Source organism: Phyllostomus hastatus, unplaced genomic scaffold (genome assembly GCF_019186645.2).
Source record: "Phyllostomus hastatus isolate PE091 unplaced genomic scaffold, TTU_PhHast_1.1 phas_scaffold_501, whole genome shotgun sequence".
Taxonomy (NCBI): Eukaryota; Metazoa; Chordata; class Mammalia; order Chiroptera; family Phyllostomidae; genus Phyllostomus; species Phyllostomus hastatus.
In genome coordinates, this window is record NW_025334033.1 from 51,935,191 (window position 1) to 51,962,550 (window position 27,360).

At 52.1% G+C, this 27,360-nt stretch overlaps 1 protein-coding gene across 2 annotated transcripts in view; it reads left to right on the forward strand.

The window, feature by feature from the left end:
• IFT43 (intraflagellar transport 43) overlaps positions 1-27,360 on the forward strand; it is a 75,147-nt gene that overhangs the window by 24,070 nt on the left and 23,717 nt on the right. For both annotated transcript variants that reach the window (XM_045823009.1, XM_045823010.1), the window contains exon 3: positions 5,333-5,397. In XM_045823009.1, the coding sequence (XP_045678965.1) occupies positions 5,333-5,397 (65 nt within the window). The remainder of the gene's footprint in view (positions 1-5,332; positions 5,398-27,360) is intronic.

The following is a 27,360-nucleotide window of genomic DNA, read 5'->3' on the forward strand; positions in this document are numbered from 1 at the left end:
TTTCCCGCTCTCTGCTTGTCGCGGGGTCCTTTCCGCGGAGAGCTGGTATTTCAGGACCGCAGCCACCAGTCACGTGCTCCCCGCTCTTTACTCACAGTCATGCCGGCCCCTGTTTATTTTTGGAGAGAGCACATTTTTGCTTCCCTTCAGGAGCTATGCGGGGTCCTGCCCCCTTCTGTCCGTCAGGCCACAGACCCAGCAGACTGTGCTCATTTCCCACACTCAGGGATGACGTGACTCCCGCCTCCAGGAGAGAGCTCGCAGGACGCACTGCCTAGGGCTGCCATAGCCGTGCCTGTTTCTGTCCCTCCTGGGGTCACACACTTTAAGACTCTCTCTCACTCTCTTTTACAAACAGTTTGGGTAACGTTACCTGGCCGTAAATCTGCCAAAATTGGAGATTGTTTTCCCAGCAGGTGTCTTGGGATCCCGCGTCTGAATTCCACAAGCAGAGCAGTTTAAAGAACACACCGGGGTTTTTGAATTCTCGGGGCAGGCCTCCTCCTCCTCCTTCTGGGTTTTAAGATCATGTGAGCTCTGCTCTCTCGCACCCAGGTTTTCTCTTCTCTCCTCCTCCCCGACCCAGGGCAGCAAAGTCGTGACTCAGACAGACTGGTGACGGCTTCCCAAGTGCTCAGTCAGGGAGGGTTCCGAACTTGGTGTGCTTCTTGAGGAAAGCGCCTGCCTAAAGATTTTCTTGTTTCAAGGATGACCAAGAGTAAATTCCCTTTCCTTGAAATCCCCAAGCCATTACGCAGAGAACTCAGAACACCGAGAACCCCGCCCCAGATGGAGGGATCTGTTAATTACAGCTTCTCACCACTGTGTGTGGGCACTGGGGCTGTGCCATTTGCCCTGGAGAGGGCGTCCAGGCCACCCCCACCCCCACCCCGCCTAAGTGCCCCGGCATCTGATCTGTTACCACTTGGGGAGGGGGAAGCACAGCACTTCCTCCCCCTCAAGGAGCAGCTCAGCCTAGGAGTGTGGCTAGTGTTTCAGATCAGCCTGGGAAGAGAACTAGGGGGCGCTTTTGCAAACTCGGCTAACTAGGGAAGTAGATTTCATCGTTGAGGGAAAGCAGCCACGCGTTCAGGGGCTGGACTGCCCATGCAAAAGAACCCACCAGGCCTTTTACATTATATTGCTAAAAGCCAGTCGTCCGCTTACATTTTAAACAGATCATTTGCACCTAATTTCAAACTACTGCATTATGATCAAGTTACATCGGCTTCCACTTACTGCCTGTGTTGTAAAGCGGTGGATGCTGTGGAGCTCCTGGTACCCGCAAAGGGTTTTCCCAGGGACCTGTCCACTGTGATGATCAGTGAACAGCATTTGCTATAGGCTGTTTCACAACTCTGGTTGCTTCGGGAATGCTTTCTTATCTCTGCTTATCTCTCCAATCCAGGGCAAGCCCCACTTTCCCTGCAGAGCTGCTTTGACCTTTTCTTATCCCAGCACTCCCCACGTTGGGACAAGTCTGTTCAGCTTTCAGTTGTGTGTTACGAGTTCATTCATGTTGTCGGCGCGCTGTTTCAGTGATGCCTTGGGAGAAAGTGGCCCAGTGCACACCACCAGCGGTGACCAGAAAACCGCAGGATTCAGTGGGACCTCCCCAGGGCCGAGGGAGTTCTCAGTTTCACCTTTGGACCCTGAAAGCAGCCTCTCCGAGGAGGGGCTGTCAGTACCTCCATCCCTCATGCCTACCTCCTGCCTCCACGGCGGCCTCTGAAGTTTCAGATTCAGCCTGGTGTCCCGTCACCTGGGTTTCAGACAGAGCTGACGCACCCTGAGTTCTGTCTCACCTCAGCCTCGTTGAACTTCAGCAACGGTTGAGGCCAGGGACGGAATCCTGCTTTTTCTAACGCACCTGGTGCACATACGACAGTGTCCAGCCCCTCACAAAGCGGGAAAGTTGAACTCCTGGGGAAAGCCTTTATAACTTGGTGACAGTGGTTAATTAAGTCTGCCTCATCTGAAAGAAATTTCTATCCTTGGACTCAGAGTACTCAGTCATGAACATAAGGATTCCAGGTCAGGAAAGAGACATTTCCCACTGCTGGTTGCACAAGGCCTAACTTGTGGGCATTAGGTTCTGCCTGCCCTTTGGTCTCCCGCCTGCCTCCGCGCTCTCTCCTGAGGTCGGCGAGACGCCCACCGGGCAGCCAGAGGGACAGCGGTAGTCCTGCCCCACGTTGGGCGGGGCATTTCTTGGTAGCGCTTCCTCTCCCGGGCGATTGCCGTGAAAAGTAGCCTGCAGTGTTACAACACAGGCCACGTTGTGGATTCTTTGGTCATGGTTCTTATTGTAAAAAAATAAAATAAAATCCTTTGCTTTTGGAACTAGTTGTCCAATTCTGTTGGGTTTGGAGGAGTGACTTCTATGTGGTGGTGATCTTTTTGTTTTTGTCCATGCAAGAATGTCCAAACCTGTAGAGAATTTTTAGAAGAATTTATTTGAGCCGAACTGATGAAAAATTGCCTGGAGGCAAGATCTCATGTTCAGAGAAGAACAGCTTTGCAGTTTCTTTTATGCATTTAGAAGTAAGGAGGGAACCTAGGGAAGATTACATGAAGGCTGGAGAACCAGGTACAAAACAGTTAAGAAGATTATACGCTCTCTCGAGGGTGGTTAGCCTTGAATTGTCTGGAAAAGAGGATTACTCCTAGCATTTCATGACCTGCCCAGGTGGGAATGTATGATGAGCTCACTCTGTGAGGTTACTTTCTGTTGGATTCATTATAGCGCCCCCTTTTGGTCCACGTTATTTTTAAAGGTTGTATTTATTTTTACAGAGAGGGAAAGGGAGGGGGAAAAAGAGGGAGAGAAACATCGATGTGAGAGAGAAACATTGATCAGTTGCCTCTTGCACGTGCCCCAGCCAGGGACCGAACCCGCAACCCAGGCATGTGCCCTGACCAAGTGTCAAACTGATGACCTCTCACTTTGCAGGATGATGCCCAGCCCACTGAACCACACTGGTCAGGGCTTTTCATCTGCAATTTGAAGCTGTGGTCCTAATTAGCAGCTGGCACCATCTCGTAATGGGAAGAATAAGAGAGAAAATGTGTCTTTACGTTTTCTCTGTGTGGAGGGGACTTCACTTACCCTCCCAATAGCCATGGCCTCCTGGGGCCAGACTTAACAGAATGTTTTTCTCCCCCAACTTTTAAATGGTAGCTTAAATTTTAAAATAAAAACAAACAAACCTACTATGTGGCCAAACAAAACACAGTTACAAGTTTGAGACCTTTAGATTTAGGTGTTCATAGGATCACAAGATGGTTCTATTGTTCGGTAAAGAAATACAGATGTTATCTTCAAAAGCACATGGGTGGTTTAAGGTCATGTTGGTTTAAAGACACCCTCGAGGGCCCTGCTGCGGTTTAGTTCGGTTCTCCTTAGCAGTTTAAGTCTCCCCAACACAGTGCCTTACTGATGGTGAGAGCTCAGCAAGAAAAGGTTTTCGGTCTCTGCTCATGCACAACTTTGGCTGGTGGTAGTTTTGGTTATTCCGAGTCCACCTGGTCCTTTTAGTTCTCATCTCAGTGCCGTCTGAACAGCCTAACCTCTGAGCTTCGATTCCAGATCCCTGGGACAGAGAGTGCAGTTGGTTCCCACTGGGTCAGGCTGGTGCCCGCCCCCCGCACTGGTTTGGTTGGCTGTGTCTAGGGAAGGAGGGCGGTGGCATGTAAGGCCTCCCCTTCCAGCCTAGAGATGGCAAGTGTGGAGTGTGGCCCGGGAAGCGATGGTAGGGATCTCTTGGTACACCCAAAGATTCATTTCTCCCCTGAGAGAGACAAGCAACAGCTTCTTTTCCACTTCAGTATTTTTGTCGTTCCCAGTTGAGATGCACAGAGCACCCAGGTAGCTCCATTACCTGCCTCTAGCATAGCGAAGTCAAGTCTGTGTTCTCTAAAGGACTACTCACATTCCCAGGAGCTAAGTTGGATGCGGGACCTACTGCTTCTCAGTCAGCCATTTCCAGCAGGTTCCACCTCACGCTGCAGAAAGGCCCAGCGTCTACGGAGCACATCCCGGGCAGGCTGGGGTGCCCTGGGGTGGTGCAGAACCCGCACATCAGAAGGATGAAGGTATTTGGGCACGTTGAGGGAGTGTTTCCTTAAACAGTTATGTTAGGCTGCAAGCAGCAGATTTAAAGGGCGTGGCAATGACACGGTGTAGCCCAGGGGTCAGGTGACCACATCCTTGTTGCCAGATCTGGCCCGCTGCTGGTTTCTGTAAAGTGCTACCGGAACACAGCTGTGCCTGTTTGCTTACTTACTATCTGCGGCTGTTTATCGCCCTGCGGTATCAGAATAGAGGAGTTGCAGCAGAAACTGTGTGGCCCCTTCATGGAAAAAGTTTGCCAACCCCTATTTCAGTCCATTTCCCCTGAGTGTCTCCTGAGACTGAGAACAACAGGTGCGATGAGGTGAGGTTGTTGGGGGAGAGAAGGAGGTATTATAGAAAAATGTCTAGGTAAATGCTGGTAATTCAAAATAGGAAGTGTTCTTTGCTGTTTTACCCACCTTGAATGGTTGAATGGATTGCTTGATGCTCCTTAGGGAGTTTTAGTGGAGATGTGCCAGACGAGAATCCCTGCACTCGGGTTTCTGAGAGTATCCACTGTAGGTGACTGCTTCCTGCCCAAATAATCTGACCAGATTTTTAACCCACCAGCTTCGTTTATGTCTTTTAAGCAAGCTTCTCTCTTATAGCTTTATTTTATTACTTTATAAAAGTAGTACAAAATGATTATTTAGAAATTTGGAAAATGCCTGGTGGTATACAGAAGGAAAATAAAAATTTCCTATAATTCTGTCATTGGGAGTGCCCTTCTTCACCTGTGGAGTTAGAGCTAATTAACACTAGATATTAGGTATTAATAATCTCACAAAGTCAGGAGCATATACCTACAGTGTTACATGTTTTTAAAAGTTCATGTATAGTGAACCTTCTCATATTATTATTTTTTAACATAATTTTTCGTTATTGCACAGTATTTTCACATGTATATTCTGTGATGTACTTAACTCCTATAGCTGTCTGTTTCCATTGTTTCAGAAATGGCATTCTGTTTCTCTCTGATTGTTTCCTTGGGATACATTCCTTGGATTAGAATTACTGGCTCAAGAACTCTGAGTATTTATTTTTGAGGCTTTCAGTAGACATTGCCAGATTTTTGTAGTAAATGGAAAGGTAACTGCGTTTTTATCTGAAAGGCTTTGATAGGTTAAATGTTGGTGCAGGTGACCTTAACCTCAGCCACTGCTTGCTTGAATGCACATGTCTCGTGACTGTGTTATTTCAGCTTCTTTTTCCTTGTAGGCTCCCCCTCCCAAGCCACCCCGCCGGCAAGGAGGCTGGGCGGATGATTCCTTGAAGGCTTCAAAGTGAGTACCAGCATCTCAGGGGAGGGGAGGGTGGGCAGGGTGGGTCCAGGTGGTTTGCTCCTGTGTTGTTCCTTTGTTTTTTTGTAACAGCTTCACTGAGATATATTCATATGCCTTATGATTCACCCATTTAAAATATACAGTTCAGTCATTCTTAGCCTAGTCACCGAGTTGTGCTATTATCGCCATATTTTTATTACCCCCAAGAAACCCCGTACCTGTTAGCAGTCACTTCCCATGTCCCCCCAGTCTCCCCAGCCCTGGGCAACCACCAGTCTGCTTTCTGTCTTTACGATATGCCTGTTCCGGACGTGTCATGGAAACAGACTCACGCGTGATGTGGTCTTTTTGTGACTGGCTCCTCTCACTTGGCATAATGTCATCAAAGTTCATCCGTGTTGTAGCATGGTGTTGTTCTTAGTGTGACTTTCTAAACGGATGGAGTTGCCTGCCAGTAACTGCTAGATTACAAGGCATTTTGGCCTTTCATTCCTTGGACTAAGTTTTCGATGAAAAGTAAACCAAAAAAGTATTTACGACACCAGTGGGCCGGCCAGCTCTCCCGTTTGACAACTTATGATACATGCAGGAAGGGAATTTCTTTCTCACAAGGAATACACGTGACTCTCGTTCCCAGTTTCCTTCGGCAGGAAATCTCCTGCAGCAGCCGTTGCCTTCAAAGCAGCACTACCAAAAGTATTTTTTCCAGTTCTTTCCCCTCCCCCCCCCCGCCTTCCTCTCCCCACCTCTGAGAACACCATCCCCCCCCCCCACCTCCCCACCCCAGTCATTTGAAGACAAGTTGCAGTGGCCATGGCTGTGACATTCTGCCTCTGGAGACTTCGGCGTGCCCCCGCAGATGACGGCCGTCCTCCAGATAATCGGGTGACCATCACATCCTGGAAACTTCGTAATGACTTAGTAACCAGTTTAAACTTCCCCAACTGTCCCAAAATGGTTTTCCCATAGCTTCAGGACCCGGTCAGTGTTTCACACATTGCATTTGGTAGTTCTGTCTCTAGTCTCTTGATCTTAAATAACTCCAACCCTTTACCACCTCCACCCAGAACACTGACATTTTTTAAAGAATCTCGGCCAGTCTTCTTGTTGAATAGCTAATACTCTCCATGTTTTCTGGTTAATTCCTCATGATTACATTCACGTTAATGGTTTTTGGCAAGAACAGATGGTAACGTGTCACAGGGGTGTCCAGCCAGCGGCCTACGGGCTGCATGCGGCTCGGGATGGCTGTGAGTGTGGCCCATCGCAAAATCGTAAATGTACTTAAAACATTATGAGATTTTTTTGTGTGATTATGTGTCACAATATAGTTAATGTATGGCCCAAGACAACTCTTCTTCCAGTGTGGCCCAGAGGCGCAAAAAGGTTGGACAGCCCTGAGTAGAAAGATGCACTGAGAGATGTCTCATTCCCATCCTTACCCCCGCCAGCTCATCGCCACCCCCCCGCCCCCCCGCGCCATGGGTTCCTGTCTGGCTTTTCCTTCCTCTACTACTTTTTATAAAAAATAAGCATGCTTATATAAATTTATATATAATAAAGGAGGCTTTTCCTTCCTCTACTACTTTTTATAAAAAATAAGCATGCATATATAAATTTAAAAATTTATCCTTCTTTGTTTCCATACATTTAGATTCAACAAACTGTGGCCCAGCTGCCTGGTTTTCTAGATCATTTTACTGGAATAAAAGCATGCCCTAAATCTGACTTTTGAAATTTAGATTTCTGACCCATGTGGAATTAATTTCAGTGTATGGTAAGAGGTATGGCTCTAGCTTTATCTTTTTCTAAATGGCTTTCGTCCCAGCACTATTATTGTAAAAACCCATCTTTCCCAGGGCACTCAGAAGCCGCCTTCACTGTATTCTACTTTTGTTTGTGCACCCAAGTCTGCTGTGCGTGTGCTGCTCTGCTCCGTTCGTCTTTCTGCCCATTAGGTACCACATTCAACGTAACACTACTTTTTAAATTTATTTACTTATTTTTATATATTGGTTGTAGAGAGAGACACACACACAGAGAGTGAAACATTGATTTGTGGTTCCACTTACTTATGCATTCATTGGTTGACTCTTGCATGTGCCCTGACCAGGGATCGAACCCGCAACCTTGGCGTATCGGCATGATACTCTAACCAGCCGAGCTACCCGGCATGAGCCAACCTAGCACTCCTTCTCAGTAGTAACCAGGAAGAAGGTGACTTTGAAATGTAGGTCTTATACATTACTAATGAGAGTCTTAAAGAAGAGCTCCGTTTTTCTCAGTTATTAGAGAATTTTAGTGCTTTTGATATCTGTAATTTGTTTTGAAATGTGAAAATGAGACAAATCCATTATCTGCTTCTTAAGAGAACTAAAGAGGATCTCAAGTATTTATTCCTCGATGAACATACTGAACGTTTTTCCAGATGAAATCACTTTCCTCTTGGAGAGAGATGCTTTTCCGTTTCCTGTGTTATTTTTCGAGGGACTCACTGGCTCAGCTCCTCAGTCTGTGGCCTAGTCCTGACCCCGCAAAATGTGGGCGTGCCCAGGGCTCGTCCTTGAACTTCCTCTCTCCTCTGCTAGCAGTCGTTCTCGGCGTGATCTCGACCCAGCCTCGGGAGTGTAACTGTCACTCGGATACTGATGACTCCGAAACGCGTTTCCCAGCCCAGGCCTGCGCACGGACGTCCAGCTGTCCACGCGACGTCGCCCCTTGAATACGCACCTCAGCCCTAACACGTCCAAATCGGCCCTCTTAGTCTCCACCCCTCCCATAGTCTCTACCCCCACCCCGTGCCTGGGAGAGTCTTCCCTGGAGCTCTGCAAATGGCAGCCCGTCTGCCCTGTTGCTTGGACCGTGAGCCTGGGTGGGGATCACCCTGGGACCCTCTGTTTGTCTTCACTCCTGTCCGTCTGTCTGCACACCACGTTGAGTGTGCGGTCGGAATACAGCTGCTGTCTGCTCGGCCAGTGCCCAGCTGCAGCTGCCCCCGTTTCTCACACTGACTCGAGTGGGAACCTCCTGTCGCCCTTTCACCCTTGTGTCCCTCGGCCTTGTGTCCGCGGAGCAGGCGACCTTTTTAAAACATAGGTGAGGTCATTTGACCTGTCTTCTCCCAACCCCCCACTGGCATTTTCCTGCCAGTTAAACCCCAGAGTCCTCACTGTGGCTTGGAAGGCTCGGCCTGACCTCAGTTTATGTAAAGGGGCACCCCTCGTTGCTCCGTGTTCTCCTGCTTTATGTGTTCACAGATGTGACATATGTGCATATGTACGTGTGTGTCTGACACATGCATACGTTGTCTCCTCTCTATTGTAACGTGAGCTCCTTGAGCGGCGACACAGTCTCGTTTCCATACTTCAGAACTTCCAGCAGTGCCCGTCCGTAGTAAGCACTCAGTGACTGTTGAACAAATGAACAACCAGATCAGTGTTTTGGACTGATCGCTTTGCTTTCAGAGAGAGGTAGAGCTCTGGAAGGCTGGCAGACCTGTTGGGAAGGTAGCATTTTTAATGCAGGATGATGAAAGCCTACACTAGGGCAGTGGTGTGAGTGTGGACAGGAGAAGGGGTTTGGAGACATTTCGGAGGTAGAGTTAATAGGAGTGCCCTTGGTTGAATGCAGGACAGAGCGAGGAGTTGAAGGTCACCGCAAGGTGCTGCGCTCTGATGGCTGGTCAGGTGGCGGTGCCGTCAGAGAGGGAGTGCGGAGGAGAGACCTGATTTGGGGGCTGGTGGTCTCGCAGATGGTTTCCATGGTCTGGGAGTCCAGACGAGAGGTCAGAAGGGAGGTGCAGTTTGCGTCATCTACACAAATAGAAGACGAGGTCAGAGCCTTGGACTTGGCTCTTTGGAGGTGACTGGGGGCGTTGAAGACAGTGGCTACAGTAATTTGCATTGGGGCAGAAGCCAGATTACTGCGAGCTGACGGGGAAGTGGGCAGTGAGGAAATGAGATTAGTGACACCAGCTACTGCCCTGAGAAGCAAAGGAAAGAGACTGCATTCTGAAGGGGAAGTGTGTGTGGTGAACCGTGTGTGTGATGCCTGGGGGAGAGTGAGTCCGGAGGAAATAGTGCAGGCTCGAAGGAGCAGGACGCTGCCGAAGGGAACTTGCGGGGAGCTCGGACGTTCAGTTCATACCTGTACCTTCTGCGCGCATCACAGGAACTTCGTCGGGTGGGCTCCGTTCTTCCAGGGAGGTGTCCTTGTGCGAGGGCGGTGGGAGGGCAGTGACGCTGCCTGTGCCGTCAGCAGGAGGAAGCGGAAGGGCCGTTGACAGATCTGACTGAGGCCCTCACAGCCCCAGCGGGTGGGTGAGTTTCTGGGATGCCATGTGCACGGCACTGCCCAAGACCAAGAGCCTGTGTCTTCCCCCTCAGTGGCTAGAGGTGTCGGGTGCCGGGGCTGTCTTCGAGGCCTGCCCCGTCCATCTCGCTCTCCTCACGTGCATCCACCTTCGACCTGTCCCTTCTCCTGGCACCCAAGTCATTGCCGTGCCAACAAGTCCGTCTGGGAGCCAGGCTCTCTGGGCTCTGAGGTTGCCTCAGGTGGGGAGCTGGCATGGCCGTGGGGAACGGAGCGAAGGGAGAGGCAGCCAGACTCGGTAGAGAGAGGAAGGAGAGGTAGCAGTCTGGGTAAGTTTTGTCTCCAAGTGTCTGTTTTGGGGTTTGTCCCTGCATGGATCTGCAAGGGAATGAGGCAAGTAATGGTCCCTCAGGGACTTTCAGGACTTTGCTCTCAATGTCAGCCGTCATTTTCAATCACCCTCTCCCTCCCAGCCATTAATTTTGGCCCGGGATCATGGGGACTTGTCCATCTATCACTCCTAATTGACACTAAATGATCTGTCAGTTTATTGATGAACGGCAGGAGTGGAATTGTCACAATATATTTTACTTTCTAACAACTCCTCCTGACAATTTTACCTTGTCCATCTCACTCCGCTCACATAAATCTCCATTGGCCGCTCATTCCCTCTCCCGGGCTGTCCGGGTGCCCGCCACTCGCGCGCCACCTGCACGCGTCAAGGGCATCAAGATGGCGGCGGAACAGCCGTGTGCTGGGCCTGCGGCTGCCCCCTTCCCTCCTCCTCCTCCTCTCCCTCTTGCTTTTTTTTTAATGGCCTTGATGTTCCAAGAATACTAAAGGGCTTCTGTCCTCTCCCACTGTGTCATTGCCGTACCAGACTCTCTTTACCTTCTTGTTAGCAGTGAGTAGTTAATTCTTATTAAGCCACAATAGTGTGAAAGGCAGGCGCTCACAGGGCTGCTGGGCTCCCAGATCTGTAAGCACAGTTGCCAATGCGTGTCTTGTCCTCTTAGCCCAGCTCGGTTACAGCCTGTCCGTCCCCGTAGAAGTCAGTTTCTCTGAAAGGTGTTACACTGGCTGGAACTCACTCAACACAGAGGCAAAGCTAGCTGGAGCTTCCCCACTGGTGTGCGTACGCAGGTGTGCCAAGGTGTGGGTGCTCTGCCCCTGGACCTGCTGGGCCAGCCCTACGCCTGCCAAGGCCCCAGCCTGGTCACCTGTAAACACCAGCAGTCTTATCTGCCCAGCCCGGTTTGCCCTTCAAATGTTATTTTTAGGTCCTCCAGGCCTTGAAAACGATGGGGAAGTTCTGAGTTACATATCTGTAAGGGCGTGTAATCATTTAGGCCTAAGAAGGTGTGGGTGTGGGTGTGAAAAACACGTTATCTTTTATGAGGCCAAGGATGAGTTAGGGGAGCTTGACAATATATAAAGGATGTCATTCCTCATCCCTCCTTCCCTTCCTGCTAGAGTTGGTTTTTGCTAACTGATAAGGACTGTTTTTGTTTATTAACCGTCATTCCTTTATCGTGCCTGTCAGCATTAATAATGACTCCTTAATGCCATCTGACGTCCGGGTCATACGCAGGTGCTTCCGTGGTCTCCGAGATGTTTCTTGCCGTCGGACTGCAGAAAGGGCAGGTCCAGGTCCGCACCTGGTCGTCCAGTCGCTGGGTGTCTTTAGTCACCGTATTCGGCCGGCAGCACTGCATGCCTGCCGCCACCTGCTGTTCCCCCTCCCCCCCAGCCATTGATCTTTTTTTTTTCTTTGAGGACCTTGTGCCGTAGAGCATCCGCATTCTGGATTTGGCCCATTGCTTTCCGGTACGACGTCTTATCTGTTCCTTCGGCCTCCATGTTCCTTGTGAAGCGGGAAGTTAGATTAGACCTGGGGCAGCTGGGGGCCAGATTCAGGCTCACGCCGGGCAGGAGTGCTTTGTAGGCGGTGCTGCGGGTCCCCTGCCGTGTCACATCCGGAGGCCCAGGTGGCGGTTCCGTGTTAAGCGAGGCTGGGACTGACCAGTGGGGTTGGAGGGTGGCCTTTGTTTTACATTCCCCACCACACCCCCGCATGGTGGTCACGGTGTCCATCGGGGACTTGCTTAGAGCCATGACGTCACTGAAGGATGTCGGAGGGCGTTTTTCTCGTTGTCCCTGATCAGCACACATTCTCGTATAGAGCACTGTCTCTCACCAACGGGGTGCTCCCTGAGATACAGTTTATACCTGTGATCCCGCCTTTTCCCTCCTCCAGTCTTATTTTGAAAAGTTTCAAATCTGTAGAAAAGTTGCAAGAATAGTACAACAAACACCCTCCTAACTGTAAATGTTTTACCACCTGTGGCCCTGTTCTCATTCTCTGTGTTTTGTTTTTATTTTTTACTGAACTGTTTGAAAGCTGCAGCTGCTTTCGCGTTTGCGTCACTAGTACCCAGAAACCAGTTACTTTGCTGGAGATTTTTGTCTGTGTTGTTTGCTTCTGGGTCCACAGTGCCCAGCACACGCAGTTGCTCAGCCTGCATTCAGTTAGTGAGTGAGGTGGGGCATTTCTTCCGGAGCTTCAGTAATAAAATTGACCAGCTAGCCTTGAGTTCCAGGAAAGTAAGAGAACTTAATCCTTGACTTCAGATTTTCATCAGTAAGCATAATTTGTTTAGAAGTTTTGAGAATTGATTTCCCGCATGCTTCCCTCAGGTACAAAGAACTCAGAATTTTACGGCTTGACCAGGCAGGCACCGTGGGTGAGCAGTCATTCGGCATTCGTGCAGCAGAGACGAGCATCCTATGGGGGTGAAACCACACGAGGCGGCTGTCTGTGGGGGGTGGAGAAGGGAAGGTCTTAGATGGACAGTTGTGTGCCGTGTCCAGTAGCTCTGCCCGGGACTCGGGTGCCATGTCCCTGTTTCTGTGGCTTTTGGAGACGCGCGCCAGAGCTCCCTTCCTGGTCCCTGTGTCAGCTGTGTTGCCAGCCCCCTGTCTACGTTTGTGCTCTGCCGCTGCGTGGCTCTGGCACACGGTAAGTTCGGGAACGCTGGCTTTGGCCCGGCAACCGCCTGCGCTCTCGCGTACCCCGTGCTGTTGTCGTGTGGACTCCCCAAAGGTAACTTCTTCCTTTCAAGGCGTGTTCAGAACCTGGACAGAAAGGTGGTAGAGGGAGATCTAGGTGAGTTTTTAATTTCAGGGAACTTAGAGAATTCATGTGGGTTTTGTTGTTTTTTAAGAAAATTAGACTTTAACTGCATTATTGCTCTAAATCCGTATACCTTCCGTAGAATCTGAAAATGAATTAACACCTAGACTGTGTGCGTTGGAATAGCTGGTGAGAGACACGTATCCCCACTGAAGTCAGGGAGAGTGTGGGATTCTGTCCTTGTGCCGTTCCCGTCCCCAGACACCGTGTTGTTTGGTAGCCGGTAGGCGGAGGGCTGAAGAGGAGGGCTGGGCGATGGGGGGACTTCGCTGAGCTGTCCTTTCTCCCTTGGCCCTGATGGTGCACAGCGTGAGGCACTCGCTGGAAGTCACCCTTCGTGGGCAGAGGCGAAGGGAACACACATTTGCTCCCTCTGTGGCCGCGTGGTCCGGGCCCTGCCCCTGGGCCGGCACTTGCTTCCAGGTCTAGCTGTGAGAGTGAACCCCTTTTTGTGACGACAGTATTTTTTTTAAGATTTTATTTATTTTTAGAGAGGGACGGGAGGGAGAAAGAGAGAGAGAGAAACATCAATGTGCGGTTGCTGGGGTCGTGGCCTGCAACCCAGGCATGTGCCCTGACTGGGAATCGAACCTGCGACACTTTGGTTCGAAGCCCGAGCTCAATCCACTGAGCTATGCCAGCCAGGGTGTGACGACAGTATTTTGCCTTTTTATGGAGCAGGTCTGTCTGACCTTGAAGTGCAAGTGTAGCAAAGTTGAGAAGGGCGCGTCATTTCCTCAGGAGAACTGTGAGAGAGAGAGGAGGATGCACAGACAGTACGCACTCTGATGTCTTCGACACTGTAGGGCTTCATGCCACCTTTTGAGATACTACACCTCTTAGTGAATTTTGATTTCATTACTTACTTCTTTTAAAAGTAAGATATGTACGTAGTACAGAATTCGAAAGATAAAAAAGGGTGGGATAGGAAATGGAAGTCTCTCCCCCAGGGACCCACTTGCCCTGTGTGGAGTTCCCCAGATTCTATGTGTCCTTCCAAAGACACCCCGTGCGTTTCCAAAAACAGAGGTACTGTGTTCTTGGGTTGCCTCACACAAATAGGAATCTGTTTTTCTTTTCTTATAGAGCAGTGTTCTTTGGTGATCTTTCTGAATTTCAGCCTGGAGCATCGCTGCCTCATTTTTAAGGGCTGCATAGTACTCCGAAGTCCCTATCTCAGTAAAAGTAACCCTGAGCAGACAGTAGTTGTGACATCTGCCCAGGCGGAGAAGGCAGACTTCCAGTGTTTGTTCCAGCAGTTGCCGTAACATGACCCTTTGGAAAGGGTCGTGAAGGCTGTGGATACAGTGCATCTAGGTCCCACAGGCTAGAGAGCGCATAGGAAGCACGCGCCCACCTCTTCCTCACTGAGGATTTGGGGGAGCATTTTCATCACTTCTGCTTGGTCTGACATAGTGATTTTCTGTTCGGAGCAAGCAGAGATGCTCTATGTTGTAGTCACTGCAGTTTAGGGCCCTGGATGGCTTGTCTAGTGTCACAAAAGCAATTTACTTATGCAAATGACTAAGTGTGAAATAATCGGAATCTTGTAATTCTGTCAGTTGCCTCCCAACTGAAGGCGATAGCAGTCTGTCCCGTAAGCCCCGGGTGGAGTAGTAGCAGTCGGATACTTCACGTCCCACCCCGGACAGGGGAGCAGTGTCAGGGGAGGGTCTCCCTGACACTGGCTCTGCCCAGCTCCCTCCCGGAGTGGAGGTGAGTGCCTGCCCTCCAGGGAGGCGGGGCGGAGCCCACACGGTGCCTTGGGATGAACTTGTTGCTCGTGCGCACCGGGGAAAGGACAGCTCAGGCCCCACAGCACACAGCGGCTATGTTTCTGAGGGCCGAAGTCGGTAGTGCTGCTTCGAACTTGCCTGCGGGAGGCCTGCCAGAGATGGCAGAGCACAGGCCCCGGTCCCCACCTCCCTCAGAGCCTGCCCCCAGCTTCCTTCCAGGCCTGCAGCTTTTCTTAGCACGTTAACTCACCTTTGAAGTTTGTCTTTGTAACTGAAAACCAGCAGCAGTTCCGGAGTGGGCTCTTCACGCGTCCGTCCGTCCAGTGAAGGCTTTGACCGTCAACATTCTGCCGTGTCTGGTTTCGCAGGAGTGCGGATTCTCCCGTGACTAGACTCAGCCACTTCTCGGAGCCAGAGGCAGGGGGGTCTCTGAGGGTCAGGGAAGAAGTGACAGGCACGTAGAAGTGCCCCTTACATCACAACAGTCAAAAAGCACAGCGTCCTGTGGAACACCCCCCGTCGCTGTGGGTCGTCTCAGTGCAGAGGCCTCGCGACCAGAGGGTGAGCGGCAGTTTCATCCAGGCTCCTGCCAGATTCCAGTCTGGGTCTGCATGAGCCCTCCGTTGTGGGGGGCTCAGTAGAAGCTTATTTTGTTTTAATAAAGTTGTTTTAGTTGTACAAGCAAACCAAGAACACTTTAATGATACAAAAATTCAAACAAGACACAAAGCTACCTTTGCTTGAAACTGCCATCTCCTCCAAGCCTAGTCATCTCTCTCTCTTTTTTAAATGTTGGCATTTCTTTTTTTAAAAAAGATTTTATTTATTTTTAGAGACAGGGGAAGGGAGGGAGAAAGAGAGGGAGAGAAACATCAGTGTGTGGGTTGCCCCTCATGTGCTCTGTACTAAGGACCTAGCCCCACAACCCAGCCATGTGCCTGCCTGGGAATTGAACCGGTGACCCTTTGGTCCGATGCCACTCACTCCATTGAGCCACACCATCCAGGACATAGTCACCTCTTTATTTTTTTTAATTTAATTTAAATGTTTTAAATTCTTTTAAAAAAGATTTTATTTTATTACTTAATTTTATTTATTTTATCTTATTTTAATTTTAATTTTATTTTATTATTTAATTTAGAGAAAGGGGAAGGGAGAGAGAAAAGGGAAGGGAGGGAGAAAGAGAGGGAGAAAAACATCAATGTGTGGTTGTTTCTCATGCGCCCCTGCTGGGGACCTGGCCTGCAACCCAGGCATGTGCCCTGACTGGGAATTGAACCAGTGACCCTTTGGTTCGCAGGCTGGTGCTCATTCCACTGAGCCACTCCAGTGAGGACTAGTCATCTCTTTAGAAGGGACAACTGGTAATAGTTTGTTGGTTTCTTTTACCAACAATAGGTATATTTTTACACAATAGATTTACATACACACACACACACTCTCTCATGTATTTTTTTACATAAATGGGATCAGATTTTGTTAATTTTTTTTCATTTTTTGTTTAAGAGTACACCTTGGAGATCTTTAGCACAGGTAGATTTACCTTATTTTTCTAACTGCTACCTAGTAATCCCCTGGTGTGGATGTGCTATTCCCCTGTCGGTGGGCATTTAGGTTATTTCTGATTGTTATGCCATGATGTACCCCCTACCCCCAATTCTTAAATACAACTCACCTTTAGGAAATTGCACCTTTGCCCTCTGATCCGTACTCTGCCTTCTGGGGCCGCGCTGCAGACCCTGAATATGGACAGCCTGCATGTCTTGCCTGGTCCACTTGTATGGATGGGAACTCACACACACGTGCATGTACACGCATGTGCACACACACACACACACCATTTATTAAGCTCTTGGGCTGGGCACTGTGCTTAAGCACAGTTATCTTTATTCTCAGCCATCCCCATGGGGTGTAGGTGCTGTTATTATCCCTGCTTACACATGAGAAAGTGCACGTTCAGAAAAGTTAAAACAACTTGCTCAGAGTCACACAGCTGGTAAGTAGGCAGCGGGATTTGAACCCAGTGAGTCGGACTGCGGGGTCATGCTCTTATCCACCGTGCCTTGCTGCCTTCCGTTCTTGTGCCCTGGACCGCTGGTGTTATGCCAGCGCCCCTGCACTGGGCAGAGCCTCGACAGGTCCCCCAAGGGCTGCCTTGGCATGGCTCCGACGTGTTCGGCCTGTGGGAAGAACAACAGGGAGCGAATGGGGGACCCGCACCCTTCTGAACCTTTGCTGGCCCACCTGTCTGCAGCGCCTTGCCCCAGCCAGCGGCCTGCCCCTGAGAGGAAGGTGAGTACAAAGGAGGCAGCCTGTACTTAGGGGCGCCAGCCAAGGCCACGCTGGTGCCGCCACTGAAAGGCCTAATTAGGCTAGTCATTAAGTTCAATTAGGCATTGGAAATGATTGTTCCTTCTAACCCTGCGATGCCCTCCAAGAACTGGATCCATTCCCAGGCAGCCAGCTAGGAGCCGCTTCTGGCCACAGGTGCCCTGGCAGCCCCGCCTCTGGCCCCAGGCCCGGGTCGCCTCTGCGGGGCTGAGGGCAGAGTCACGCGGGAGGCCCTCGGCCCGGAGCAAGGTGCTCCGGGTGCACGTTAAACACGGTTAGGCGTCTGCCTTGGAGGTCGTCTCCTAAGCTCACTCCTGGTCACTGCCTTTCTTGGGGCCACCCTTTTTCCGTGCATGTGTTAGGAGTCAGGACACCTGCCTGTGTTCTGGGCCCCTGCTGCCACTCACTGGCCATGTGATCTTGGGGCAAGTCCTGTGGGCTTTTTGGGCAAGGCTCCCTGGGGGGTTTGGACTAGGTAATCTCAGAGTCCCCTTCTCAGCCCTAGGACGTTAGGATTCGGGGAAGCCCCAAGTAGGCGGGCCTTGGTGTATTCAGGGTTTCTCTGCGCTGCGCACCGAGCTGGGAGGGGGAGCAGGAGAGGCCCGGCGTGACCTTGTGCCGCCAGCTCTGCGCCCTTGGGCTTCCCGTTCGGCATTCACACTGAGGGGTCTCAAAGGCCCCCGCAACCCGGGGAGTATGTCTGAACTTCTGAAACAGCTTCGTGAACGGCTGATGGAAGCAAGCCAGTCGTCGCCACGTCGCAGCTGACACGCTGAGGCAGGGACAGGCCTCCAGGCACAGGGGCTGAGCACCTGGAGGCATTGGCGCCCAGTGTGTCTGGGAGGAGCAGGGTGGGTGCCTGAGGCCCCGCGCCCTCGGGGGAAGTGCAGGAGATGGGCAGGAGAGGCCCCCACGCAGGGCCCTGGACTCTGGGCGGGTACTTTTTTATTGGGGAACAGGGAGCCACCGGAGTGTTGACCAGTGTTTGACCGACGGTGCCAGGGACACATCATCACATTTCATCTAAACGCCTCTTTAATGCGCCGTAATTGTGACCTTGGGTCTTTGCAGATGTGAAAAGACATCCCTTTCTCTGAGCGTGATGCCCTCCTTTTAAGGGTTGTCTCATCTTCACCCTTCAGAGTGGAGTGTGCTCTCTGAGACCCCACAGGGCTGTGGAGAGCGCAGCTCGTCTTTTCCCCTGAGCTCGACCCCTTCTTTCCTGCTGACTTTGGTGACGCCGCTCACTTGTACCCTGAGAAGTGCGTCACTTTAGGACATTGCTTTCTCCGATGAGACCGTGTGTGGAGGGTGACGAATTAGGATTGTGTGAGAGTGGCTTTCTTCATAGAATATGCGTTCCTTCTCCGCTAGAATGACTTCCCATTGGCCGTGAGATACGCTGTATTAGCTGAGGTTGCATTCATCTGCCAGCAACAGAACCCCATCGACAGAGGCTCAAGCAGAAAGAGGTTCGTCCCAGAAAACAGGTCCAGGGTTCCGTGGTCTAGGGCTGGTGTGGCAGTTCTGTGGTGACAGGAAGGGTGGGACTTCTCCATCTTGCTGCCCACCATCCTTAGCACGGGGTCTTTGTATCAAGTGCATGCCTCATGGTTGTATGGTGGCTGCTGAACCTCCAGGCCTCACCTCTGTCTTCCGGACAGGAAGAAGGGAGAATGAGATGGAGATCTTTGGGGTGGAGTGGGATATGCCACCCCATTTCCACTGGGCAGGGGTGTGGTGCATGCCTGGCCCTCAGTGTGAAGGAGGCTGGGGGGCTGAGTGTCCTTCATTGGGCTCAGCGCCACCCCCACAAACTCGGGTTTGCATGAAGACAAAGGGGAGGTGACTGGTGGGAGGCGCCAGGTTGCTCCCTCTCTGTGGTCTGCCCCGTGGAGCCGAGACACGGAAACTGCCGCGTGAGCCCGTCCTGCTCCGAAGACCATCGAGGGGTGTGGAGAGTCAGTGCTGAGGAGCATAGGAACGCTCTCGCTAATTCCAGAAGCTTCCCAGAAGTGAGAAGTCCATTCAAAAGCCAGGAAAAGTCGCCTTTTAGACAGGCATGAGCAGAAGTGGTTGAAATGGAGGAAGGGAACCACGGGACAGAAAGAGTAAAGCCGGAGACGGAAACCACCGGGTGGTGTTCCCTGGGAAACCGGGAGGCGGACCCCAGAGGCCGACGTAGCGTGTGGCAGAGAGCGCGGCCAGCCGGGGCAGGGGCTTCTCGAAGTGGGCGGGCGTTTCCCGTGTGCACACGCTGTGTAGTGGGGAGGTGGCAGGCCACATGGTGAGGGCCCGTCCGGGCGGGCTGCCCGGCGTGTCAGCTGAGGGTCCAGCACGGTCAGCAAGGGGCGGCAGGAATGTGGTGATGCAAGGGAACCACGGATGGGTCTTGAAGCAAAAAGCACGAAGTGACTGGGCTGGGTGCACCCAGCCAGCACCCATCTCGGGCCGGGGCTCGGTGACCAGGCAGAGGGAGGAAAAGCGTCTCAGGCGAGGATTAGCAACATAGGCAGTAGAGACTGGAGTGATAATAATAATGGTAATGGTAACAGAAGCAGCAGCTAATTACTGAGCACTTCCTGTGTGCCAGGTACTCTCCTAATTGCTTTGCATTAATTATTTGATTCTTACAACATCCCCATGAACTGCAACGTGGTGTTACCACCAGTTTTGCAGAATTTCAGTTACTCTCACAGGAGCACACGGCTGGTGAACAGTGAAACTGACGTGAACCCTCTGACTTCAGAGCTCCTGCTCAGAGCCCTTGTTCCAGCGGGGTCCCCAGATCAGAGCGCAGCACCCCTGCCCCGTCTGGTTGGAGCCCGAGTGAGGGAGCGCGGGGGCTCTGAGTCCTCCCGGACCTGAAGAACACGGCTGATTCCGAGGTACCTGTCAGAGGGCTCAGCACATGCCGACGGACACCCTCTGTCCAATGGCTTAAGGAGAATGCGGAAAGGAGTCGTAGTAGCAGGCAGAACACAAGTGTGGATGTTAAGAGTGGGTTAGCTGTTCAGGAGAGGAGTGCAGGGGGAAGGTAGAATTTCTTCACGTGACTGGGAAAGTAGTGGCAGGTTTTGACAACAGGGAGGACGGAGAAGGGAGGACCGAGGAGGACAACGCCTTACATTCTTAGGCAGGAAGAGAGCTTGTTTGAACTCTGTCGTCCCTAAAAATGGCTGAATAAAGGGAAGAGCCTCCCTTCTTCCCCTCCCCTCCTCTTCCTTCCTTTCTTTCCTTGTTTGTTTCCCCTCCGTTTGGACTTGGGGCTCTCCAAACCAGCACCTGACAATGTACTGATGGGAATATCAGGACCAGACAAACCAGTTGTGGAGAAGGGGTTGCTTGGGGCCGGGTGCTGTTCAGGGTGGAGAGTGGCATTTATGAGGACCAGATGGGGGTGGGGGCCAGGACCTGGAGAGGCAGGGTCCCTGTCATACACAGCTGGGGAAGGACCTGAGAAGGGACGGGATGTGGCCCCTTTAGTTCCGAGATGGGGAAAATGAGGCCTGGGGGTGGGGTGGGGGTTAAGGGATTCCGTTGCAGACTCTGAGAGTTAGAAGAGCCTTAAATGTCACCTTGCCCCGCTGCCCAAGGTCAGGCAGCTAATTAGTGTAACAGGATGTGCCTCTCACGCAGCCAAGCCCATCCTCACACCTTGAAAGCTGCACTCACGCATCTCAAGTTCATGAAAGGGCCGAGGACTCTACAATGTGTGCAGCAGCGAGTCTATTAGAATAAAACTGTCTTTACTGCTGTCCTCGGGGACCCTCGCAGAAATGAGATGTTGATCGTATGAAGCAATCTTACTGAACAAAAAAACTTTCAAGGAAGAAAGTCGCCTCCCCTGAGCCAGCTCCCTGCCGAGGCCTCTCTGCTTTGCTGTGCGAGCCGCTGAAAGCCGGGAGGGAATGGCTGGCGACGCCCGCCATTGGTTAGAATTCTCCCGATACAGTCTCCTTGTTCTCCCTTTGATGGAGTCGGCCTCTCAGAAATACGATGCATCTGTGAACGTCATGCCACCTCCGTCCCTTTTCCGTTCAGTCCTTTACTGAGGACTGCCTGGAAGCAGCTTCAGCACAGAACCACGCGGCAGTGTGGGCATAAACGTGCCGTGAGGTCGAGCCCCCGCACACAGTGCAGGTTTTTCTCCCGGCCCTAGTGCGTCTGCCGTGATTCCACTTTCTGGCCTGCGCTGCCCTCACCACACCTGGCTGCCGGGCGGCTGCGCCGGTTTCTCCTGGTTCCACAGTGGTCACTGTACAAAGGCCGTGTGCTGACGTGCCGGGGTGTCCTTGGTCCTTCTACACCGAGGAATCGCCGGAGTGGCTGCTGAGCCTTCCAGGAGCTGCCGCACACGGCCCCCCAGGACCAGGGGCCTCTCACACTGACATCTGGGCAAGGGTCACCTCTAACGGCAGAAGCACCCCCTCCTCTTTGAGCACTTCCTCACTTGGTTGGGTCTCAGCCTTTTGGGGGGACCATCATTTTTGGGGGTGGCAAGGCTGGGCAGAGAAAACAGTGGGTGAGTGACTGGAAGGGAATTTCCCAGGTGTCTCCACGGCAGGGCAGAAACTCCTCTGCAGGAGGAGTAAGAGACCTAGTCTGCTCAGCAATTTAAAATGACCTGGGATAAGCCAGTTCACTGTTCGTCCTCGTAGCTGCACTTCCCAGAGACTGGCACTGAGTCACAAGGTCGTTGTCTTTTTGTTTCCAGTTCCTCTCGTCACATCAGTGGGGAAGTCTCCATTAGCAGCTAGGATTTCTTTTATGCTTTTTCCTAACCTCACTAATCTACCTTTTTAACAAAAAAAGAACCCACAGGCTCCAACGTTTGGCAAGCAGTAATATCTAGCTCTAATAAAATTCAGTTTGTGTTTTGTAAAAGCTTCATTGTTTTTTACAATTACCAGAAGGTATGGCTGGTGATACTAGCTTTCTGTTGAGGATATTTTTTTCTTTTAGGCACATTTATTAAAGTAAAATTAAGGAATCAAAGAAAATATAAAGTAGGTACACAAAGCACGCTGCCCCAGCACACTTAGTGACGGCGGCGTTTGAGAGCCGTTGGGGGACGCTGTCCCGCAGAACTTCCGCCCTGCCGCCCCTGAGCAGCCCTCACCGCTGAGCAGCCTTCCCCCAGCCCCAGCGGGAGCAGCGGAGGGGCTCCTCACACTTACCCTCTTCGTGCTGCTTGTAGGCCGCAGGGCGTGCGGCGAGTTGCGCATCATTCATTGCAACCTCTCTTTAAATGGTGGGCTTAAGTAACTTGACAGGAAAAAAGGGAACCCAGTGAAACTTGATTTCTAGCCCCATAATCCTGCCTGATCCCTGGCCAGCACCAGGGTGTGTGCTCACAGAGGTGACGCCAGCGTGTGGTGAGTGACGTCTTGTCCAGGTCTGGCTGCTCTCCGGCCAGCTCTGGTGCAGTTCTCGTGTTCCGCCACTGCCATGTGGGCATCTCAGCCCCGCCAGGGGTTCCCGGACACCCCCTGACCCTTTCACGCTGCCTGCGTTTCTCAGGTCGCCTCCTCCCACTGGCAGAGCCTTCCTGCAGCCCTCCAGCCTGCTGCAAGGCTGCCTGCCCTTCTCTTGGCAATCTTCTAGGAAGCTCCCACCCAGGCCCCCCCAGTTGGCACGGCTGGTTCCTTGTTTTCCATTGGTCCCACGACATTTTGCTTGCATCTGCCTCACTTGTCCTGTGAAGTCTGGGGCGTGCTGGAGCCAGCAGCAGGTGAGAAAGTATGGACCTGAGTTTCTGGTTCCAGCTCTGTGTCCAGCTCGCCTTGGGGCGTTAGTTAGTTCCCTTGAACAACGCCTGGTCTCCGTTTGCTCGTCTAGAACAGGCGTGGGGTGGATGGTGGTGGGAAGCCGGCACTGCAGTGTGAGTCTCCTGGAGGCATCGCTGTTACTTCTGTAACGTCCTTTTCCCCAGCCAGACTGTGAAGCTCTGAGCAAGAGATCGCCAAATCTCAGCACCTCCCGTTCGTGCCTAGTAGGTAGTTACCTGATAAGGTTTCTGAATAAAATAATATTCACTTGAGATACTTAAGATCTAGAGTTCTAAACTCTTCCACCTTTTAAGTTTCTTGGTAGCAGGCGTGCGCGTGTGCACACACACACACTTCATGTCCCTATAACTCTTTTTAGCCACTGAAATTGTTCCTGTAGACTTCACCTCTTCTGCCTGCTGATAAATACTCCTTTAGAGGGTGGTTCAGAAGAAATACTGTTATTTTGAGTCTGACCAGCAGGGGGCGGACTTCACCCAGGAATTGTCTTGTAGTTCCCCATCCCTTCAACTTCATAGGGCCTGGCAGTCTGCAGACAGGACACAGGCCTTGGCCTTCCTCTTTCTACGAAACACCTTGTTGAACTGACACCTTGCGGGCGGTAGCCAAATGTGATCAAATGTGACCTAAAACGCTGGAGGGCCCAAAGTCGGGTGCTGGGGAACTATTCTTGTCTTTAAAAGGGAGAAAACACAACATGTGAAGCGCTTGCCGGACACGGAACACGTGAATGGCAAGAACCAGGGACCGAGGGGGGAAGAGAAGGGACTTCAGCTTTCAGGAGAGAGTTCAGCCAGGAGAAACCTGCTGGCCACGGACAACTCGAGTCGTGAGAGCGATCTGGCTGTTGGTCAGCACCACGGGCACGAGGGCATCTCGGAGCAGCAGGACCGCGGTCAGCGCGTCTGTGGCCTGGCGCGGAGTGGGCCAAACCACCGGCGACGACAGCAAGGCCCTCCTCTGCGCACACGCGGGCTTGCACGGCGGGGGTCCCTTTGTGGGTGCATGGTCTGCAGAGTAGAGCCCCGGTGGGCACCCGCGAGTGACGTGTCACGGGTCTGGGACAGACTGCCCCCTCTCCCGAGCGCCGCGTGCTGTGTGCGGTTTGGGGGCGCTCGTGAGGTTTTTACTGGACGCCTTTAGATCACGAGGGCAGAAAACCTTGCAAGAAAATGGCGTTTTCAATTCTTTTCTTCTAGAGGACTGGTGATTTTTAAAATGTAAGGGATTGGCTCCAATTTAGCTGTTCGTCCCCTTGCCAAGAATTTGGCCTCTGGCTACAGAGTTTCTTCTCTTTGTCTCGGGAGCCCTGGGAGTGCCTTACTGCGGCTGTAGGTTCTCTCTCACAGGCAACAAGTTGTACTAGTAACCACTGGTCTGAACCCTTCGCAGCCCTTCCGGGGTCAGAGGCCGAGGTCCGTGGGTGACTGGCTGGGAGAGGGTCTTCCACGGGGACAGCCCAGGCTCCAGATGCCGGGCACTTTGGTCTCTGTAAAGCCTATCCTGTCTGGCAGCAGAGAGGCGAGTCCTGGGTCCAGTATGTGATGTGGATATTAAGAGACTTCAAGGACACTTCCCCCCATTTATCCCAGTTATGTCCCCTGCTAAAATAGGTTAACGGTGTCTAATTAACCACCGAACATTGTCATGCTGCATAAAGATAGCATCCTGGCTGTTCTCTGAGCCGTGGTACTTTATCTCCATTTAGATCTCGGCAGTATTCCATTAAACTCGAGAGAAACATTTTAACTGAGATGATGTCTACATTAGGGCTGCCTTTCACCCTTCAGTGTGTAACCTGTGTGAGCAGCCGCGGGGGCCCGCGCTCCTCGGGGCCGGGGGGATGGCACAGGTAGCCTCTGCAGCTGGGGTTTCTTGCAGCGCATCGTGCCTCTGCCCGGAGCCCCAGCATGAAACGGAGCACCCGGGATTTGGCCATGGCCCGGTGTGGCCACAGTCCCAGAGGTGCCGGGGCAATCCAGCTTGTCCTCGGCCGACCGGGTCATGCCGTGCAAGGCCAGTGTGGCCTCTCAGTGCCAAGAGAAAGGAATTGCATTTGAACAGAAGACCTCAGAGAAGGACAGTGTGTGGAGGGAAAGGTGACTTAGCTTCATGGAATCTCCTTTTTGTCCCCCACGAAACAAGCTGTCATGTTGCCAATAAAATATATGTAATAGATCATACGGAACAATCACACCAGTATTAATTACCAAGTTGTCAAGCCTGATGAAGCTACAGCACTACTGGAAGTTGAAAGTGTGTCCTGGTCATGGGAAATACCAATCGGATTCTCAGCAGAGTCTGTAAAATGAGTGATTCCCGTGGTGTGGGACTGCCTGCGTGTTCCTGTACCATGTAGGGCTAGGAGCTGGCCTGTGGTCTGGTCTCAGACAGCCCAGAGCTTGTCTTCCGACCCTTCCGCTCTCTCCCTGGGCGGCCTTACACCAGCTCCTGTGCCTCTCTGAGCCCCAGTCTCCGCATCTGTAAAGTGGAGTAAATTAAATAAGATAGCGTGACAGTTAAACAATATGCAACACTGCCTGTAATATGTGCTACATAGCAGTAGTATAGACATGAGAGAACACGAGGACAGTGCCTGGCACCCAGAAGCTCAACAAACGTTAACTGCTGTCGGCAGTCATCGCCTTCCAGTGCCAGGCCCGTGGGGGCGGGGCCCGGAGAAGGGCCATCCCCCGAGAGTCGAGGGTGACTGGTGAAGCCAGGGAGGAGAAACCGCGTGTGGGTCACGGAGGAGTGGGGTGAAAACCAGAGGGGGGTTAGATGCATGTCGGACTGAAGGACTGGGCTTCCGGTGAAGGTGGAGATGGCGGGACCACGCCCTTAACCTTGAAGTGTTGCGGGCGAGGATGTTTAGAGAACCAGCGGCTTCCTGTGAGGCTGAGTGCTTTTCGTGGTTGGAAAAGGGCCATCAGGACAGCTCTGGTCACCAACCAGGCCCGGCACGTCATTGCTGGAAAGTGGGGTGCCCTTCCTCCTGTCCCCCTGCCTCCACAGGGTGGGGGTGAGAGAGAGCATTTACTCATTGTCCGGAGTGAAAGCTTCATTCTGCAAAATGGCCAAAGCAATCAGCAAGTGATGGAGTAGCTCTTAAAAAGAAACCTGGCATTTAATTAACTTTTCAAAGTGCTGGTTCAGCAACCTCTGTGTTTTACATTTTGAATATTGAACAATCAGATCTGAATTGCTCTGGACCCGCCAGGGTGGGGAGCACCTGCCTAGCTTTTATGAACACCGTGGAGTCTTGTCTGAATTTCGGGATAGCCAGCTCAGGACCACTCAGGATGGGGCTTCAGCCGGTGAAGCCTCGTCCTCGCTCCCCTCAGCCCGGAGGTGAGGTCAGAGTTCAGGAACACTTTTGTTAGGAGGAAGCAGGCAGCTTGGAAGGACAGGCAGGTTTCCATTTTGCTGCTTAGCAACCGGAGAGTGCAGCCTGCCATTTGAAATCAGCATTAGGGCAGTGATTCTCATACACGCGACTGGGTCCCATCTCTAGAAGGTATGCCCCCAGGGGCCTGGGGTGAGGCCGGGCACGTGGACCCTGACCGTGCTTCCCAGGTGTGACTCCCCTGTGCACCGCCGGTGAGCCGGTGAGAACTCCCGGGCTCAAGGGCTCTCTCCAGCCTTCAGTTCACTGTCTGGACCGTCTCTTGCCTTCCCAAGTGTGAAGGGTCAGGAACAGATGCTGCACAGTGAACCCAAACAGCGGTGTGGGTGCCCCAGGGCATCTGAAAATCAGCTCCCTGTGCCTTTGAAAAGGCTCGGGCAGTGTGTTTGTGATCCAGGGTGGAGGTCGGGTGTGGGGGTTCTCGACTCAGCCTCGTCACAGACCCCGTGTGACTCCGATGGAGCACGCAGCACGGGGCCCAGTGTCTCCCATGGTGCCGCCAAAACCTGCTTCCCTCCAGCGCTCAGCCGGGCTAGGGTCCGTAGCCTTGGAAGTCTTGGAGGAGTAGTGAGAAGTGCTCTCTCTGCATCAGATGGTCTCACAGTGCTGTCAGAATGTCCCAGAACCCTCTCATTGCCGCTTCTGGGGAAGGAGGCGTGTCACCTGCCCTGGGGCTGGGCCGGGTCACACGGTTTCCTCGGAGGGATGTCTGGAAGGAAGGGATGACCCAGGACTCACAGTCCTGTGCTCAGGCTCCACCCCACCCTGTGGGGGGGCGGGACTTAAGCTCCAGATCCGCCGGTTACCGACCCTGGTGGGCTGCAGTAGACCGACTGCAATTTCACTTTTTTAACCTGTCACCAACCATTTAAAAATGCACTCTACACCATGACTGGGTGTGTGTGTGTGTGTGTGTGTGTGTGTGTGTGTGTGTGTGAAACTGAAAAAAAAAAAAAGGCTGGTGGTGATTTACTAAGTTGATTTTGTGAGTCACTAGTGGGCCGTGACCTGTAATTCGCAATCACTGTGCGGGATTCTGTGTCCTAGCCCTGGGCTCCGTGTCACTGTGTGACCTCAGGTGCTTTTGGGGGCCAGGTAGCTAAAGTGAACCTGTGACGTGTGGATTTATTTCAGAATAGCACTTACATTCTATTCCTGAGATGCATGCATAAATTACGTTCATGACCCTCCCCC